This window comes from Phoenix dactylifera, chromosome 10 (genome assembly GCF_051530095.1).
Source record: "Phoenix dactylifera cultivar Ajwa chromosome 10, Ajwa_hap1_PhDact_Kaust_v1.1, whole genome shotgun sequence".
NCBI classification, from domain to species: domain Eukaryota; kingdom Viridiplantae; phylum Streptophyta; class Magnoliopsida; order Arecales; family Arecaceae; genus Phoenix; species Phoenix dactylifera.
The window spans coordinates 30,616,391-30,636,233 of NC_143199.1; the positions used below are offsets into that span (position 1 = coordinate 30,616,391).

The following is a 19,843-nucleotide window of genomic DNA, read 5'->3' on the forward strand; positions in this document are numbered from 1 at the left end:
AAAAGAAATATTTGGAGGGCATTCGTTCAAATTTTAATATTTAGAAGGGTATTTATGCAAAAATATAAGAATTTTTTTTGATGCATACCATCCTAAATATATGAAATTGCATGAATAGCTCTCAAAATTGCTATTTTCATATATAACTTTATAAACGTTTTCTTTTGCATGTTTATCCATTAATGATATTTTTGTTATTTTAATTTTAAATTGCTAACTCCTTACGATGTTAGATCGCATGGATATGCATACAAAACAAATATTTGATGAGAATATATATATATATATATATATATATATATGTAAATATTAATTTTAAAAAAATATTTCCATAAATTTTAATATTTAAGTGGGTATGTACGTTAAAAAAAACTCTATAAAAAAAAACAAAACCAATCAAACAAGCAACCCAAGAGAGGGAAAGCGAGATAAATCGATAAGTATACAAATGAATAAATAAAATAAGTAAATCCGGGCGGCAGCGACCGAAACAGTGAGAAGGGAAGAAAAGTGGGGAACGGGACTTCAAGAACCCAGTTATATAGCAGCAGCCAGATCTATTCCTATTCTTCATTCCCCTCCCTCTCCCCCTCTTTCCCCTTTCCCTCTTCCTCTATTATGTGAAGAAGAAAAAGCAGAAATTCCTAGTTTCTAGTTTTTGTTCTTCTTCCTATTATACTCTAATTCTGCTGGGAATAGTTGGATTTTTGATGGATTTGGGAAGGTGGTGGGGGGTGCTGTGGGCGCTGCTCGTGATATCGGTTCTTCCCGGCTTGGTTCTTGGAGGGGATATAGTCCACGAGGACGACAAGGCCCCGAAGCTGCCAGGATGCTCTAACAACTTCGTTCTGGTGAATTTCTTCTTCGATTCGCCTCGTTTCTTGAAATCGTTCAGTTTCCCTGGTTGGATTTTTGTTGCTCTGAGAAGTTCTTGACTCGTAGGGGCTATGAACTGCGCTAGGCGTGAAGGGTTTCTGATTCTTTTTGACGCTTGGTATTTCTGTCCTGAAAAGTTTCTATTTTTAGGTCGGTGGGGACGGTAGTCGTGGAAATCGAGAGAGAGGGTTATCTTTAGTATGAAACGTTAAATCTTTTTTGGAGGTTAGCGTTGAACAAAATTAACCCTTGTTTCCTTTTTTTTCCGATTTAGTGGTGCCTGATTGATTGCTATGGTGGGATGAACTCTGGAATTCGATGTACAATCTTGACCATATTTAGCATGACAACTGCCACTGTCCCTGATGGGAAAATGAAAAAAAAAATGAATTGCTTCACTTGAAGCATAAGATTCTTGGGACTTTGATTAGATTGGGTCGGTTATTCTACATGCATAAAGTTGTGCTAATTTGCAATTTCTTTCTTCCTCTTAAATTTTGCTTGACATGAATATTTGATTTTTTGGCCATGAAATGAGGTTATTGTATGAAATTCAGGCTTTCTGTCTCCATTAGTCATTCTAGGTACGAGCATGTTTCTAGTTAAAGATATCCTTTGTTGAATATTGTGTAGTCTATCGTGTGTGAATGAGGAACTCCAGAGGTACTGAATGTCTTTGAACTATTGAATTATTCATTGTTGAGAAGCATGTTGCCTGCTTGCTATAGAAAGTATAGTTTCAAGCTGACAACTTTATTGCAGAGGTATTGAATTTCGGTGAGATTCACATGAAAAAACCTTCAAATAACATGAGTAAGTCAAGGAACAATTTAGCTTGACTGGAGTTTTAGGATGCTTATGGACTTCTTCCACGGACATATTCGTGGACTTTCCTAAGATAGCGATTTTCATGGCGGCTTTCAGTTCAAAGCAAAATTTGGTAGAAAATTCCATCAATTGGTAATCATCCGTATACAAGTAATCATGAAAATTTTTTCATTCTGAGGCCTTTTTAATCTTGTTATCAGTTTAAGTAATTTGCATGTTTGGTGAGAAGTCCCTCGAGCAAATAAAAGGACGGGAACAGAGAGGGTCTGTGTTTTATTTTCCTTCTTCATTTTCTCGTTGGTTCAGCTTTAATGATTTTGCTCATCTCAACTCAGGATGATACGTTTTGACATCTTTAGCGGATCCTTTATCACTAGGTGTTAGAATCTTGAACTGGTTCCTCTTTGATCACCATCTTTGCCATGAGCAGAGTGGTTTTGAGAATGATCTTATGTCTAGTTTGTATATTCATTTCTCTGCTTAACCTAATGTGTTCCCCTTTGTCAACTTTCTTCATTTTGTGGTGGTGGCAGCGGCAGTGGCCCATATAAATGTTTGTTAGTTACTCCTGATCTTGGCTCCATGTTTTATCTTATCAGAGAAACCTGGGAGTTTCATGGTTTGTTTTTTCACTCCACATCATTATTGATGATGGTGAATTGTGGCTAGTCCCAATTTTCTTTTTCATTGTTAGAATTTTTGGAATATTCAAGGTACGGGGATAGTAAATATTTGAAGTGTAAATTTGCTAGGATTCTATTCATGGTCTTGACCTTAGTGCTTGGTTCATAGGGTTGATGGAGATCGATCTCCACATGAACCCTTGGCATCATTTCATTTCATAATAGTTTCTTGTACCAAGTTATTATGTTAAAGTGTATCTATAGTTGAGTCCCTTTGCAGGGAATATTTATTTCTCTGTTAACCAATGTTCCTGGGGTAGTTCTAGTAGATTTGCACAAACTAGGGTTTTAATGGTAATTAGTTGAGAGAAAATAGTATTCCATCCATTTTTCTTTCAAATGTGGTGTCAATTCATGGTCTGCCTTCATATGGATTCCTGATGTCTGAATAGGTTGGTTGGTTACATATTCTGTATATCAAACACATTAAAGCATGTCCAGCTTGAAGGGAAATACCGATTATACCATGTAGGTTTTAGCATATCAAGAACCTGTGCCATAATGCAGTAAGCTTCAAAAAGGTTCCTGAATTACTAGCATCCAGGGAGGTCATCTTTGTTTGTTGCTCCTTTCTACCCGTTAGGTCATAAAATGTTCTCTAAGGTTACTTTGTCTTTGGAACTGGTTTATTCATCTTTTTCCCTCACAAGATTTTGTTGAAACCCTGAGCACCATCATTCTGCTACAAAATACTTGCCAGTTGTTAGATGCAATAAATCTTCATAACTGCAGTATGTTTGTCTTTGTAGTCAGAGGTACTCTAGCAGCATTTGTGTTTTTTCTCTTTGATGAGGCTTCATATCATGTATGCTTCTTGTCAGGTAAAAGTGCAAACCTGGGTTAACAACAGAGAAGATGCTGAGTTTGTTGGGGTTGGTGCTCGATTTGGCACTACAATTGAATCAAAAGAAAAGCATGCGAACCGAACTCGGCTTTCTGCGTCAGATCCTTTTGATTGCTGTACTACACTTAAGAAAAAGGTTATTTTCTATACTCCTTTCTTTCAGTACTTTTTAACGGGCACTTCAGGTGTTTGAAACTTGAAATTTGTTCCTTTTGTTAGCTTGCTGGAGATGTCCTATTAGTGCAACGAGGAAACTGCAGATTTACGACCAAGGCAAAGGTTGCAGAAGCAGCTGGTGCTTCTGCCATCCTTATTATAAATAATCGTAAAGGTATGGACTTTTCCTGCTCAGTAGCTTGTGGTTATATGATCCTATTTGAAATTTAAACCTGCTAGGCCAACAATATTAGAGTAAGAGTTGGTTACTGAACCACCTATATACCTATCTACCTACATGGACGCATGCAGGCAGGCATGCATATGTTCATACAGGCAGGCATGCATACAGGCTTACATGTATACAGGCATACATGCATGCTTGCACATAAGTATATATGTACATATTAAATAGTTGGGATTCAAATGTTTCAACTATAAATTCTATGCATACAGGCATACCAGCATACATGTATAAATGTATGTACTAAAAGTTGGGATTCAAATGTTTCCCATTTTAATCCTAGATTCAGTATCCCTTTTCTTTCAAGAGGACTTCAATCCCAAAATCCCTTCTTATTTCATCCCTTTCTCACGAGCAATCATGATTCCTTGATTTCTGTCATAGGCCTATTAATTATTTTCATTCCCTTCTTTGTCTGTCTTGGTCTTGTATTTTCAAATGTTTCAGCTGTAAATTCTGTCCACTAATTTTTGTTCTTTTTAACATAATATGGCATACGCTGAAGGAAAAATGGTTCTCTACATTAATCAGGCAAATTTTGCCATTAACTTATTGTGTTATTCACATGGTCAATTACAAAGATAATAAGTTATATTGATCCAAAACCCGTTATCTCTCTCTCTTTTGTGATGTTTTGCTCTTTTACTCAACAATTCAAATGGGATTGGAGTTCTTGAATGGCCAGATTAAAGCATTATCTTCAACTAGATTCCTGCCATTCTTTTTCTTTACCATTCCCTTTCAATCCTACATTCAGTATCCCATTTCTTTCAAGAGGACTTAAATCCCAAAATCCTTTCTTATGTCACCCTTTTCTCACGAGCAGTCATGATTCCTTGATTTCTGTCATAGTCCTATTAATTATTTTCATTCCCTTCTTTGTCTGTCTTGGTCTTGCATTTTTACTGTCTTTTCATTGAGCTTTAATAGATGTATTCTTCTCATTTTCCATCTTCCTTTTGATCCCTTATGTTTGCTGAACGTTTTAGCAAATATGATAAAAACTCATCACATGTCAGTAGATTTATGTCATCATTTTTTAATTGATTGTAGTGGCTGACCATCATTTCTTTTTACAAAATTAGAGTATGTACACACACTTTAATGTCATCTTTCTCAGGCAACTGGCTCCAGCTTTGTATCCAGTTAACTTGTCTTCTTTCTTAGCATTCCATCATAAACCTTATTAGATAATCCCATTATTTTCTTTCCTTGTTTTGAAATTTCAATCTTGAAATTTATATTTTAATGAAGTCTTGATCTATGTAACCTTTTTGTCAAACTGATCGAATATTTTCATTATTTTCCCCATCTTTCAGAACACATCTTTTAAAAGTTAACAAAAAAAAGAACTTCCATGAGAACAAGGTAATTGGGACTTTCTTGAAGGATTCATCTTTCTCACTATATAATGGTTTTTTCATCAGGGCGTCCATAGATGTCTCCATGCTGCCCCTTTCTGAAATATGGATAATTTTCTATGTGGTTGTCTATATGAAATCTCCATTCTGTCAAAATATTGATTAGCTAATCCTTTCTGATGGTTATGAACTGCATGGTTCCAATTACAAGTTTTGCTTTCTGCTTCTTTAACTGCATGTGACCTTACAACCTCGTCTCATTTTATCGAAGATTGTTTTATCTCATATGCCTTAGTTGTTCTGCTTGAAGTTATTGCTATCCTAGACTTCCCAAATTCTGCATTTATATGTCATTCAAATTCAGCTAATTAAGCATCTTCTTTCTTTGTTTCTAATAACTTGTCGACGTATTCCATGGATTTAATAAACCTCTTATTCTTTGTCTCTGTGTAGTGAGTGTAGTTCAACCAGCTTGCTTAATAGAGGCCCAATTTCTGATCTTCCCATGTAGGATGTTGATTCTTTGAGTTGTTTTTCTGCTTCACTTTGCCACTATTTTTTATTTTAAACTGTTTCTATCCAACAGAATTATACAAGATGGTCTGTGATCCCAATGAAACAGAGTTGAATATAAGCATATCAGCAGTTATGCTGCCACAGGATGCAGGTGCAAGCTTAGAGAACAGCATCACAAGTGGTGCCTCAGGTGAGTTTTCTATGTCATTCATAGTATTTAAAGTGCATATTTTATTTTACAACTATGAACTTTGTAATATAATTATACTAGAGTGCAAGATTCTCTTGTTACATGTACTATGATAAAGTAAAATTGGACGTTTTACTCCCTTCACATTCCCTGTTTATATGGATTTGCTGACTTGACCTCATTCTCCATTTAAAGGATTTCGTATAACTTTGTGATTAGTAGGAACGGGGTTCATATCGGAGTTACTTTAAATGCATAACTTAAGATCTCTATATGCAAATAATGGGCTTGATATATTTAAGACATCACAAGTCATGAAGAGTGAATGATGGAAGCATTTGCTTCTTCTATGCATCCATATAGGAGCAAAAGCCATTCCTGTGTTGGTTCACCCCCAAATTTAGGTGAGGGAAGTGGTCTTCAACTATGGTATGACATACCGTACTGAACTAGGCGGCATGGGATGTACCATACCGGTTTGGTAGCGGTATACGGTGCGCTGGGCGTGCTGACACTCGGTACATCGAACTGGCCTCCGTACTGGACGTACCGACACGGTGACACCAATACAGGGCCTGGTATCGGGACGACGTACCTTGTCCTCAATAAATCAAAGCAACAACATTCTAGCTGAGGTCCTATATCCTTGAAGAGTTCTTAAACATAAGAAACACTGAATAAAGGACAGCATTCATTGCTTTGTTGTAAACATGTCATTGTGCAAATTGGTGGTTGATGTGAAGGGAATATCTGAGTGAAAATTGCTGCCTCTTAGGTTCTCAGATCAAAGTGAGTTGGAGACATTGATAGCTGGACACCCCAGCAGTTGTCAGTATCTGATTTGAGGTTAGACTGTGGGAGCCAAGTTCTTGGATCTCTTATACTTGCCGGTGCGTGAAGTTGACTATAATGGTAAAGAAGTCCATATGTTACTTGCAATTGTGGAGCGCTTGGTGAAATGAAGTTCTTCACAACCGTCCTTATGTGCTAAGCACATTTTGGAACACTCTGATGTTGCCTCCTTCTGAGCCTACTGTTCACAAACAAGCTATTTAACGTTACTAGAATTGATGAGGATTAGCATCATTTGAATCAGTTCCAGATTTTTTCTTGGTCTTTTGCTATACAGTTGTAGAACTCTTGCTTTTTAAATTATATAAGCAACTTTACAAAATTCACTGTAACATTATACATACATTCTAACCCTGCTGTCATCTCTGCAGTTGGCTCTTAACCTTTTTCCTGCCCTCTTCTCCACCTGCCCACACCTATCTTGAAAGAATATATATAGTAGGTTCTAATCAGGTCTTGGCTAGAGGTTTCCAGGAATCATTTTATTAGATATGGTTTATGCTCTCCAAGATTTAGGTAAAAACATCTTTTGGGAAAAAAAGTTGGGTGGATGAACTACATGTGCTTCCGTGAATTTCTTTCATGCTGGTTACTGGGGAGGGATTGTCCAAAACAGTAACATGACTGCCAGTGTGGTATGGACTACAGTGCAGGCAATAAAGAAGTTAAAGAGCAAGGTTTGAAGTTTCGGCTGAAACCAGTCAGTCCATTTTGGCTAAAGACTGGTTAAAAACTGACTGAAATTTTTGGTTTTGGTCGGTTTCATCAGTTTCGGCAGAAACTAACTGAAAGTAATAATTGTTGACCATTTTGCTGTTTAACATGTATAATTCACAATACTTTCTAATGTTTTCTAGAATCTGATAATATTATTCAATATCACATTAATCTAAGGTTCCAATGATAGGATTTATGTTATTTTTGGCTAAATTTTGTTATTATAGTGGGCAAGATGTAATCTTGGTGTGTATCTTTACTAGTTAGAAAGCAATGTCCGCTGTGCCGGTATTGGCCCCAGACCGGTTGCCCGGCGGCATGGGTCGGTACGGCCTCGAGCCGTGCCGGCCCTGTATCGACACAGTAGAGGCAGAGGAGAGGGAGGCTGGGGATTCGCGAAGGCAGGGCATTGCCTCCGATCCCCTATTTCATTCGAAACAGGGGCTTGGAGGGGCCTTTTTTATTTTTGAGAATTTTAAGTTAAAGTCGGCAAACCCATTGCAAAATTCTCAATGGTTTATAGTAGTTGGCAATGGGTTTGCTGACTTTCACTTAAAATTCTCAAAAATAAAAGGACCCCCCTATGGGCCTCTACGAAACAGGGGACCAGAGGCGGACCTCGCCTCCACGAATCCCTGGCCTCTGCCTCCTCCGTGCGGAGGCTCCCAGCTTCCGCCGGCCGGCTCCGGCTGGCCTCCCTCTCCCTCTTTGCCCCGTTCTCTCTCTCTTTTTCTCTTTTTTCTTCTCTTTCTTCTCCTCCGTCTTCGGTTTCGTTGCCGAAACCGTCTCGGTCCATCACCGGTACGGCTCGGGACGCCTCGAACCGGACGGTTTGGGACGGTTTTGCCGACCATGTTAGAAAGTATTATAGGTTCTTATGGGTCTTTAGTATTTTCTGTTCGAATAAAATGATATATTATAATGGAATAATGAATTCAAACTGGTTTTCATTTAGATGGATCTTTTCTTTCTTACATGGACTGTCAATGTGGAATATAATAAAATATGCTCATTTTTATCTACTTAGTTGAGTTTTTAAAATGAAATAAAATGACATATGCTTAGAGGAAAAAGGTTTAGTTAAATTTAAAAAATAGAGCAAATATGGGAAATTATAAAAAATAGAGAAAAGTGGGGGGAATTATAAAAATTAGGGAAAAATGAAGGATAACTTTAAATTAGTAAAAGTATAGTATATTTAATATATTAAGCTTTAAAACAGTTTAGGTTCTACCTGAACCTACCCAATTTACGCAAATTATGATTCTAAATTACTCATAATATTAATGAAATGATGCAAAATATTTTTCCTGATTTTTCTTAATTTTGTTGCCCACAGCGCCAAAACTTGGAGTGAAGCTATCAGAACTGCCAAAACTGCAAAACTGAAAACTCTGTACAAGATAACCACTCCCCCCCCCCAAAAAAAAAAAAAAAAAAAAAAAAAAAAAACAAAAGCAAAAACAAAAAGAAACCTGAAAAAAAGAGAAAGAATGGAAAAACTGTGTAGATATATATACACACACACAAAGATGTATGTACATTGGTGGATGTGTATGGCTATCTGCATTGACAGATCAGAATGCTAAGCAACACAAAGATGATGCATGTTAGAGCAGGAAGAAAGTGTTGAGGTGAGAGAGTGGTAATTATGCAGTTAAAAATGAGTACGCTAGGTAGAAACAATGTGGAGCAAAGGGATATGGATTTGGGATTCAGATTTGGTTGAGATGACATGATGACAACCTAGTAAGGTTTGGAGCCTAGGAGTTGGGAAGAAGAAGGGCATGCGAGATAAAAATCTTGGAAGGAAATTTTGAGAAAGGGATTAACAATATAAAGTTTTTGTTGATTGATTATTTAACCCATAGTAATGAGTGACAATAAGATAACAGATTTATAATAGGATGCCACAATTGATGAATAAGTGTTGATGGTTTATATCTTTGCATTCTACGAAGCAGTGCCTTTACACTAGTGTGTCAACTTTTTGATCTTTGGTCTTTCCTTCAACTAGTGGTTGCTTTAAGACACACAATGGATGAATAATGTATCAGTCATGCTAGAACCTTGGCTTTTGAACATGCTTTAGATTTGTGTCCTAGTCAAAGGTTTTTGTTAACCGCAAATGGTAACTACATAGTCATATTTAATTGGCTTAAGTCTAATTGAATTCTAGCTTACCCTATGCAAGCAAACATATGTTTTCGAATATGCTTGAAGTGTTTAACTCCATATGTACATAGTCTTTCTGTGCTCCTGTTATTTTGTACTTACAATGGCGTTCTAATGCTATATTGGATTTTGATGATAAGAATGAATCACGATATCTCCTTTTGCCACCTTAGCTTTGAGCATTAAAGTTTCATTAAAGTTCCTTTACTGTAGAACTTTTAATTTGTAATTTAATTTTTTATCTATCTTACAAAATGATGTCATTGCGACAAATCTACTATGCACAACATGAAATTTAGTGAATCCAAGATCTACCTCGTGTGCAAATCAGGTTTTCGGAAAATTCATTAGTTTTATTCCAAAAGAAATTAACAAAATGTTTCTGTTTGCTCTAGATTCTTCTTCCTAGGCAAGGGGGGTTGAAATTTGACTTTAAAATGCTTCTCTATCACACTTACATGCAGATATGGACATGACCTAGATTCTATGCGGACCCCATGACCTATGGATTGGGCATGGGTACAAAAGGTAGACCCGTAAAATTTTTAGGTCCCACACTAGTTTACTGTAGGTGTACTTGACGTGGACCGACCCCACTTGATCATATCATACATTAGGTTACTTGACTGACTTTTGTGAGCCTAACCAGGACCTGATGGTTTACTCAAAATGTACAACAATAACTGTAATATATTTGTAAAGCTTAGCTTTATTTTGTTCGCAATTCATATAATGTTTATTAATTTGTTTTGAAGATATGTTATACTTAATTGTTTGAGGGCATGAAGGAATTTGGTCTTTCCAGACCAAACCCAATAAATGGTGGGTACATTATGAGTCTTAATCCTCAACATACCAGACCTAACCTGTAAACTGATGGGTCTTTTGAAATCTCATCTCCCTGGACCTAGACTCGACTCGGTTCTTGGATGGGTGAGGTCCCAAGACCTGACATGATATCTCCCCAAGTGATGCCTCCCTCTGTTTCTTCTTCCTTTGTAGATGGACTGCCTTTTTGTCTGACTTATTGAGACAGAAAGGGGGAGTTTAGAACTGGAGAATCATACCAATAGCATTTCTTAGACCTGCATCCATCCACTAACCTCCTAACTCAATCCACAAGAAGGACCTCTCCCTCTCTCTCTCTCACACACACAGACACATGCGAGCACGCGAACGCAGGCACACACACATGCCTGCATGCATGGCCGCAAGCCTGCCCACCTGCCTGCTTATCCCCTTCTCTTCTAGCCAAAATGTCATTCTGTGCTTAGGCTTGTCTCATGGTTTATTTAATGGTGAATAAGATGATTTGATTGCTCATTTTAATAATTTTCTAATAGTTCGCAACTTCAGTTGCGGTGCAGTTGTACTCTCCAGATCGTCCTCTTGTTGATACTGCAGAGGTGTTTCTATGGCTTATGGCAGTTGGTACCATCTTATGTGCATCTTATTGGTCAGCATGGAGTGCTAGAGAAGCATCCATTGAATATGAAAAGTTACTAAAGGTCCTTATTATCAGTTTGCACAAAAGGGATTTCATCGTCTTTGCAGTATTGGAATATTACCAAACTTTTTTATTGTAACTGACACATGGATTGATGCTCATAGGATGCCCCGGATGAGATACTCAACATGGAAACCACAGGCGCCGGTGGTGTGGTGGACATAAACACAACATCAGCTGTTTTGTTTGTTGTGCTTGCATCATGCTTCTTGATCCTACTTTACAAATTTATGTCCCACTGGTTTGTGGAGCTTTTGGTGGTTCTATTTTGCATTGGTGGAGTAGAGGTGCAAATTCATTAGTTTTAACCTTTATTTCTCATGATGACTGCACTTGACATTGCACTACTTAATTTCAAATTATATGTGAATTATAAATTGTATCAACAGATCTACAAGTGTTGCGATGAGCTATGATTTTGACCAAGGAGAAGCTTAGGAAGTCTTGTTACATGCTCATGTTACAGTGGTGCTGAAGCATGTCATTCTACTAGCGGTTAAGAACTTGATATAAGCTATTTTGCTGATATGGTTTGCTAGACGAATTAGCAAGCAATAGTTTTAGCAATATATATTCTTAAAGTGGAAGTAAAAAAGCTGATGTCTAAAATCTTGTGTCTTTATCTTTTTCTTAGCATGGACAATGTTTCCATATTATTATGACTTCTGATGGTGGTAAGATTACTCCTTAGTTGCATGATATTGATAATTTTTCTTTAAATCAATATATACATCTTTATGTATATATATGTAAAATTTGTTTACTTGTTTTAATGATCGCATAAAACTTGGTCAAATGATGTCAGTTTGGTGTATTATTGTTTCTATTGCTATATTCTTAAAATACAAGTCTAAGTCACATGTTCTTAAAATTCTATTGGGTTGCTGAGGCTCAAAGTCTTTGCATAAATCTCATCTTTGGAACCATTTTGCTTCTACAAGAATTTATTACTTTTTTCATGGAAAAAGTCTATTAAGTGATACTTAAATAAACCATAGCTTGTGGTATAAAAGATTTTGCAGCGATGCGTTTCTTTGATGCTTAACTATTGAATAATTCAGCAAATGTTTAGACTACTCATACTACAGTTATTCTTTCAGTAATTTTATTAATTGTGCATTCTTCTTGTCCTTCAGGGCCTACAAACATGCTTGGTAGCTTTGTTATCACGGTATGGCGAGTGTTTCATTTTTCCACTGTTATGCATATTATTGATTGCATTATTTAATTTAGAAAATGGAAGTAACTAGATAATTGTTCGCACTGTTTGAGACCATCATGTAAGATCCGATCGTTATTGCATCAGTTACAAACTTGTTGATCCAACAATCTGTGAGTGGTAGTAACTCTAAATCCCCCTCACCCACATCTGCACCTGCTTTGATAAACAGTTGCAGTCATCTGTTGAATGAAGCCCTTCTTTTAATTTTATGTGCAGTCAGGGGATATAAATAAGATATACAATGTCAACTTTTTCCCATTGTTTTTTTGAATGTTCATATTTAGATGCTTTGTTGGTGTTCGAATTCATAGTTTTGAATCTCTGATTATTCACTCCTGTGCCTGCTTCCTTTTCAAGTTAAAAATAAAAAATATTCCACATTTATGAGATGTACATTTTGACAAACATAAAAGACTTTTTTAAGATGTATGGGAGCATTGGCTAAATGTTTGATCCCATCTTTGACCTCTAGTTCAAGATATATTGCTTAACATGAAGGTGGAACTGGGTTCAGATGCTAATAACAATGATAACACACTGATAACTATGATAATACACAACCCAGCAAAAGCTTCCTTTGTCCATTTATTTGAGTATGTTATTTCTGCTAAAATTTGGAGGCTCTCAAATAATGTTCATCTTGGTCATATGCATTATGGATTAGCATCGATACTGTTATCCATGTCCTGCTAATTTCCATGTCTTCTATCACTGCTTCTGTGCTCTTCTACTAATTTCCATGTGTTCAATTAGTGCATCCCTGCTCTTCTACCCTGCTTGGTGATTTTTGTAATCCATGACTTTTCAGCTTGATTTTGAGCCTTTGCAACAATGGATGTTAGTTATGTTTACTTGCTTCCTGCCGCTTATTCCAACTTGGGAGGCAAACTCTTGGGCAGCCAGGGCCTTCTTCTATGCTCTGATATTTTCACTTCATGATCCCTGGTTGTTCTGTTGAGTTCGGCGATAGTTTAAACTACCACTAAATATCTGTTACCCCTTTAACTCTGGTTCTATTTTTTGGAGCTTGCTTCTTGTTTGCTGCCTTTCATGGACAATCCATGCTGAAAACTGAATAGATCATTACAACTGTTAGTTCAATATGTTCCAATTTATATTGTGTATGAATTTCCTCCTTGTTATATGCATTCCTCTCCGAAAAAAGTTGATCTGACAAAGCTTGAGGGTGCATAATACTTTTGGATTGTTACTAATTATTGATGTATGAATTTTGGCAGATGGTTTAAACGTGCTGGGGAATCTTTCATTAAAGTTCCCTTCTTTGGAGCTGTTTCATACCTTACACTGGCAGTCTCACCATTCTGCATTGCTTTTGCTGTTGTATGGGCTGTTTATCACTCCTTGTCCTATGCCTGGATTGGCCAAGATATCCTGGTAAGAAAAATAATATTCTTATGTTTTATCTACTATTCAAGAAGCATCATTTGTTCTGGATATGTCCTGAAAAAATAATATTCTTTGTTTTATATACTATTCAAGAATCGTCATATGTTTTAGGTATGTCCTTTTAGAATTTGCACAAATATTTTTGGGCTGTAACTAAATTGTGCTTGAACTGCGTTGCGAAGATGCTACCTATTGTCCTCTATCACTTTTGCAGAGGAAAACTTGAAACTAATTTTCAGCCCCAAAATTATGCACGTAAATGACAATATTTGAGTTATTTTAGTCCACTAAATTGAGTAAGAATCTTTGAAAATTTGGTTCGATAAGCAGCATGGAGTTATGTATTACTTTCTTGATCAAAAATCATTGTCCACTTCAACTTGGAATATATTACATCTTACTTTTTCAATCAAAAATTATCGTGCGCCTATACTTTAGTTCTCCCAATTATTATTGGTAAGACATAAGAAATTAGTTTGTCTTGACACCCCAAGACAATTTTAAGTGATGTTTAAATTGGATATGATGGATGTGGTATCCATGTGCAAAAACACAACCTTTTTCTAAAAAACAATTGGAATGTGGTGTTTAGGGAAATGCATCTAAAATGCAAACAAGCAAACTAATGTTTGTGTACTATGCCAGGAAATGTAAGAGTTATCTTTCCACTAAAACAAGATGAGGTGTCACAACAGTCTTCAATTGCACAGTTAAGATAAATGCTATCAATTGTGAAGTGACAACTTATGTGGCTTGTGAATAATAATCTATAAGTGTCAAATCTTAAAATCTGCAACGTACTGGATACTTGTTAGCAATAAAATGATGACTTATCCATGTGAGCCCCCTTGAAATTGGGAACACTGTCTGAAAATTCAGAACCCGGTTGAGATACCCATGTCCGATAATGACCGCAATAAATCCCTCATTGTAAAAGAAGTAGTTTCAATTAAGCAATTATTGTATCCTTTGAAGAGCCTTGAGTTAGCATCATGTTCTCCTTAAAGCAAGACATTGTTATCTGCCTTATAAATCACTTCTTTCTATCAGACAATTTGAGCATTATGGATTATTCTGCGTGATTCAGTTGAGCTAAATGTTGGCTTATCTGTTTCACCCTTTTGCTTTGACAAAATTAGAAAAAGCTGGAGTATGATTCAGTTAACATCATAAATAAACTAGCATGCTGGAGTGGATATTACTCCATTCTTTCTGTTGGTCTTGGTATTGTCAACCGCACATGCAATTCTTGTATCCTGGTTTTTCTATAGATTAAGTTTTACCTATTATAATTTGTTTTGCTAACCATTAATTTTTTTCTTCTTGTTTCATGCCTTTTCAATCAGGGTATTGCTTTGATTATTACAGTTCTCCAAATCGTTCGAATACCCAATCTTAAGGTAAGATTTTCGTGTCCCAAGGCTCCAAGAATTACATTCACATTTTTAACTTCTTGGATGCATCAGGTGGGTACTGTGCTTCTCAGCTGTGCGTTCCTGTATGACATCTTTTGGGTTTTTGCTTCAAAGAGGTGGTTTCATGAGAGTGTGATGATTGTGGTAAGTATTATTATTAAGAGGCCTTATATTTGTTGGATAGTGACAACAACTTGAAGGGTAACATACTGCACATGCTCTATTTCGTAGGTTGCACGTGGTGATAGGACTGGTGATGATGGTGTACCCATGTTACTTAAGATCCCACGCATGTTTGATCCATGGGGGGGTTACAGCATTATTGGTTTTGGTGACATTATCCTGCCTGGGCTGCTAATTGTATTTTCATTAAGGTCAGAACCTCTATATTCTGACTTTGGTTATCTTTTATACTTTCTATTCAGGTTTTTGGTAGGTATACTTTTCTGTTGTGAGTGCATAGCATCATCAAAACTCTAATATTTTTAACCAACGATAAAGATCTTCATTAAGCATAATCTTTTGATTAAAATATGAAAATGATGCAGTTGGATAAAGATATAAGAGGCGTGAGTCAATTGGAAATATTGATAATATCACAATTGATTTCTGGATGAATTATAACCACAAGTGTGTTGATGTTAGCCTTTTGAATTCTTATTGGCATTCATTGCTAAATCCTGTTGCAAACTAAGTGTTTAAAAATTCCTCGATGCAATTTCCCACTAATTCTGGGTATTCATCCTCTTTCCTGATTCTCTGGTACAAACCAAAGTGCTCTTCTTTATTGGAATTCCATCCTATTTTCGCATTACAATGCCTACACCATCCCTCATGGTGCTGTTTCTCTGTCGCAATACATTTGATTCGCAAGCCTCCCATTAATGCTCATTTCTTTCCCTATCCACCTTGGTTTTACCATATGTTGACCTTAACATTCTCAACTATATTAAATTGATCTTATGTGCCTAGACTGTAATTGTTTCCTGATATTCTGATGCATATGTTAAAACAATGTTGCTTGGAGATTTTTGTCATAGGTATGTCACAATCAGGCCATATTCGTAGGACAGCATTTTATCCCTCTTTTTCCAACAGAGTATGTAGTGTTTTACCTCTGGTAGTCCAGCAGCTTTGTTGCATATATCAATTTGAAAGGTCTTCTTGTCATAGCAAAATAGTTTTCACAGATTGTTGGGAATGATTCTGAGACTTCTGCTTGTGCATGTGTAGATTACCATGTTTTCTAGGATACAAAATTTTCTTTTAAAGAGCACTGATTCGGCGTGCTTGCTGTCCTATCTTTGAAGACCTGTTCTTTGAAGAGGGGTGATCGTGTGACATTAGTGATCTAATTCAAAAGGCTACAGCTTATGTAACTGGATCAGTCTGTGTTATATATGTCTTAAGGTGTCTCTTGCCAATTAAGGACCAGTGTGGTAACCATAGGATCAGCTAAAAACCCGTGGGATTTTATAACATAGTAATAGCTGTTTGGGCTTGTATTGCTTGGGATGAAAATATAAAATGCAGCAAATCTGTAGGAAATTAAAAAGTGGTCTCCAGCAGTGTTTTTTTCATTCCATTGAAACCAAGCCTTTGTTCAAACAGGCTTTTAGTGCATGCTTTGCCTCTCAATGACTCTTCCATCACCTATGACCCGTCATCTCTCTCTCTCTCTCTCTGTGTGTGTGTATTTGGTTGGGGAGGGGTGGGGGGAAGGGGTGTCATGCTCGTGTGCATGTGCCGGCAAACCACCCCCGATGATGGATATTAAATAAAGAAAAGTTATATAGAATGGATATTGCTTCTTAAGGGCTATTCTACTATTGAATAGGTGATGGTTCTTCTGCTGATATGTACAAGGGTAGCACTCAGTATAAATAGGATGAGTGGTCCTCTATCCCATTTTAAAATAGCAAAGAAGGATACGGGGTTGCTGTTCCCTTGTAATGCTGCCAATTTTCTATTAATATGGCATTATAAGGATAATCAGCTTCTAATCCAAACATGGCTTGCATGGTCTTCAGTTCTTTTTTGTACTATTCTGATAGATATGTTTCTAATGTTAATCTTGACTTCCGAAATGTAGTGCAACTTCTCATTAGTCCTTTATAGTATTATATTTTAATTTATTGGTTTAGTTGTCCAACTATATAGGACCATCTCTATGAGGTATCAGGTTCACTGTATGGGATGATAATCGAGATTCCATGGCTTTTCCTACCTCATTGGTAAAAATCATATCCAAACAGTTCCTGTATGCTGTTGTTCTCTAGTAGCAGGTTGCTGCTTAAGTGGGATTTAGGTGTCATCCCATCTGTTCCCCTATTTATGCTACTGCTGATGCATATTTTAGTATATCCTTTTGATTCTTGTTGAAAGTTAAGCTCCATAAAAGTGCAAAATAGTTTAATAAAACTGTCTATGTTCGCAGATATGACTTTGCTGCAAAGAAAACTCTACGAGCTGGTTATTTCTTGTGGGCCATGGTGGCTTATGGTTCTGGTAAGACAAATTAGATCTTATTCTGGTCTTTAGATTAGCATGGAGTGTCAAAGCTAATATGGAAGTAACGAGAGAAGAATCTCATTGTTGGAACAGTAGCTTAATTGTGCAGTGGTATTTATTGATTCATTCTGTTTCTATGTGCACCTATAATAAAAATCATTGCACATTTATAAACTGATTTTATTGCTTCAACTCTTTGAATAAAGAGAGATGGTCTTTGTAGATAACAATTTCATATTATTCATTTGTGCAACAGAACAGCAAGGATGGTTGTTAGTGCTCACTTTAACAGAGTATTATGACTTAATGTATGGCTTCTGAAAGCTAGAGCTACACTTTATAGTGACATAACATACATGCTTTCTAGATCTCGTGCAGATTACCATGATCAAAACTTTCCCAACTTTCATCCACCAGCATGAATGATGCAACCACTAAGATGGATATATAGATAATAGAACTTCACATTTTTCTTCTGCTATCAATCATGTCTTAGCATCGTGCTTGAATTTGTTTCTGCAGGTCTTCTTATTACATATGTTGCTTTGAATCTAATGGATGGACATGGCCAACCAGCTCTTCTTTACATCGTCCCCTTCACACTGGGTAAGTGGTGATCTCATATGCACAAAAAGAGGAGGGGAGAAAGACTTTACAGGAATATACGACTATGGGGGGGAAATTAGAAAAAAAGACTGTACAGGAGTAAATAACTTGCCTTAAAAGGAGAGAATTTGGCTGAGCAGATGGCTTTTATCGTCCACAAGCATATAAGCCTATCCCATATTTAGCACCGGAGTTTATCATGAATTTGAACCATGGCAGCTTTGCAAATTTTGTTGAAATAGTCTTTTGCTTACAGAATGCATCTTTTGGCTTCTGATATCGGCTGTTGATTTCTTTCCTAATCCTTCGCAGGCACCTTCTTGGCTCTGGGGCGAAAAAGAGGTGAACTCGGAAATTTATGGACAAAAGGAGAACCAAAGAGAATATGTCCGCATATTCAACCTGTTCAATAGATATCTATATTTTGACAGCAAAAAAAAAGATTTCTCTGTTTATATGCAACACTGAATATATAGCGTTCAACCTATTAGGGTACATGTGTAATAGATCAGAACTGGTGGAGACTTTGGAAAAGATTCTCGTATTCCAAAGATTCTCGTGTTGACCTTTTGTTCAATGTTGTATTTTACGACGACTCGAATTTCAAAATTTAACAAGTTGTGGAGTTGTTTCTAACTTTCTATGACCAGGAAAAAAGGAAAAGGAAAACGAAAAAGAAAAATGGAGTTGTTGGCATGCATGCTGATATTTAAAGCATGTTTTCTTTGGACTCTGAATTTGGTTGCTTCAATTGCCACATAATAAGCTTAGATATAAAACAGATGTTAATCGAAGTTGGCCGGTACTTGATGTGCCAGAATTTAGTTGGAAAATTTGTATTGGTTTAATTCGACATGATGGTCATTTTGGGGGATTTGATTATTTCTGCCTGGTAGCTAATAGCGTGAGTGCCTCCCTTCCCCAAAATGAAAGGAAAGGAATATCGATATGCATGTTTGTATGACATCTGAATGATAGGTGGAGAGAGTATTGTATCCTTTAACTTTTTTTATTCTACAAGCAATTGAAAACATCACTGCGACGATAAGTACTATATAGCCCCAATAATTGTAGCTTAGGTGGTGTGAGGCGCAATTCTGAACCCTCAGCTAAGTTACCTGCAAATATTCTTATATAGGGAATGTAGTTACTAGATAATTAAAGATAAATCGGAGATGGTCCTATCTAAGCTGTACATTTTTAAGCCACCGAATATTTCTATTTTGTACACAATGCTTAAATTTATTTGTTGTCCAACTGGCGTTCATGTTAGTTTAAAAAAAAAAGCTATCAGCCTTTCTTTTAAAAAGGCGAATTCTTTTATATAGCACCTTTGTTGGGTTGCATTTGGAAGAGGAGGAGTAAAGTATTCAGAGAAGTCGGATTAAATGAAGTAATTTCGAGAGGGAAGAATGAGTTAAATTATTTTAATTTTTTATAGGACTATAGGAGCTAGTTTATAAATGGGATGGATGAGCTAGAAGAAGAAAAACTAAAGAATTTCTAATATATTATTTTTAAGATATTAATTTAATCTTTCTGAAAGGTGCTCTATTTCATTAAAATCTTCAAATGATTGTTTAGTTGAAAGGAAGTGGAACAGTGCGCCGATTGCATACTGTGCCAAGAAACAAAACAAGCCACTATTTAATCTTGATGTAGTCTCCAAATATTTATTCTCGCAGAAATCAAAAACAACATAGACGCAACTTGTCGGCATAAAAAAAATCTTC

At 36.5% G+C, this 19,843-nt stretch overlaps 1 protein-coding gene across 2 annotated transcripts; it reads left to right on the forward strand.

Annotated features, from left to right (window-relative positions):
• The first annotated feature begins 411 nt into the window (after positions 1 to 411).
• Positions 412 to 18,746, forward strand: LOC103698645 (signal peptide peptidase-like 4). 2 transcript variants are annotated; one of them, XM_008780685.5, is made up of 14 exons: positions 412 to 851; positions 3,209 to 3,367; positions 3,451 to 3,562; positions 5,579 to 5,698; positions 10,799 to 10,950; positions 11,054 to 11,236; positions 12,086 to 12,120; positions 13,410 to 13,566; positions 14,925 to 14,978; positions 15,045 to 15,137; positions 15,225 to 15,367; positions 17,431 to 17,501; positions 18,027 to 18,110; positions 18,423 to 18,746. In XM_008780685.5, exons 1-14 carry the CDS (start codon positions 711 to 713, stop codon positions 18,521 to 18,523), a joined length of 1,605 nt encoding a protein of 534 aa, XP_008778907.2. In that variant the 5' UTR covers positions 412 to 710; the 3' UTR covers positions 18,524 to 18,746. The 2 variants fall into 2 exon arrangements, with proteins under 2 accessions (XP_008778907.2, XP_017696598.3); XM_017841109.4 differs by having other exon boundaries at positions 459 to 851; positions 14,925 to 15,137.
• The last annotated feature ends 1,097 nt before the right edge of the window (positions 18,747 to 19,843 follow it).

Excerpts from the sequence above, each read along its gene's own strand:
- LOC103698645 (XM_017841109.4), top strand. The coding sequence starts at position 711 with ATGGATTTGGGAAGGTGGTGGGGGGTGCTGTGGGCGCTGCTCGTGATA. Across the intron at positions 3,368-3,450 it reads GTACTACACTTAAGAAAAAG|CTTGCTGGAGATGTCCTATT; the intron begins GTTATTTTCTAT and ends TCCTTTTGTTAG. Across the intron at positions 15,368-17,430 it reads CTAATTGTATTTTCATTAAG|ATATGACTTTGCTGCAAAGA; the intron begins GTCAGAACCTCT and ends CTATGTTCGCAG.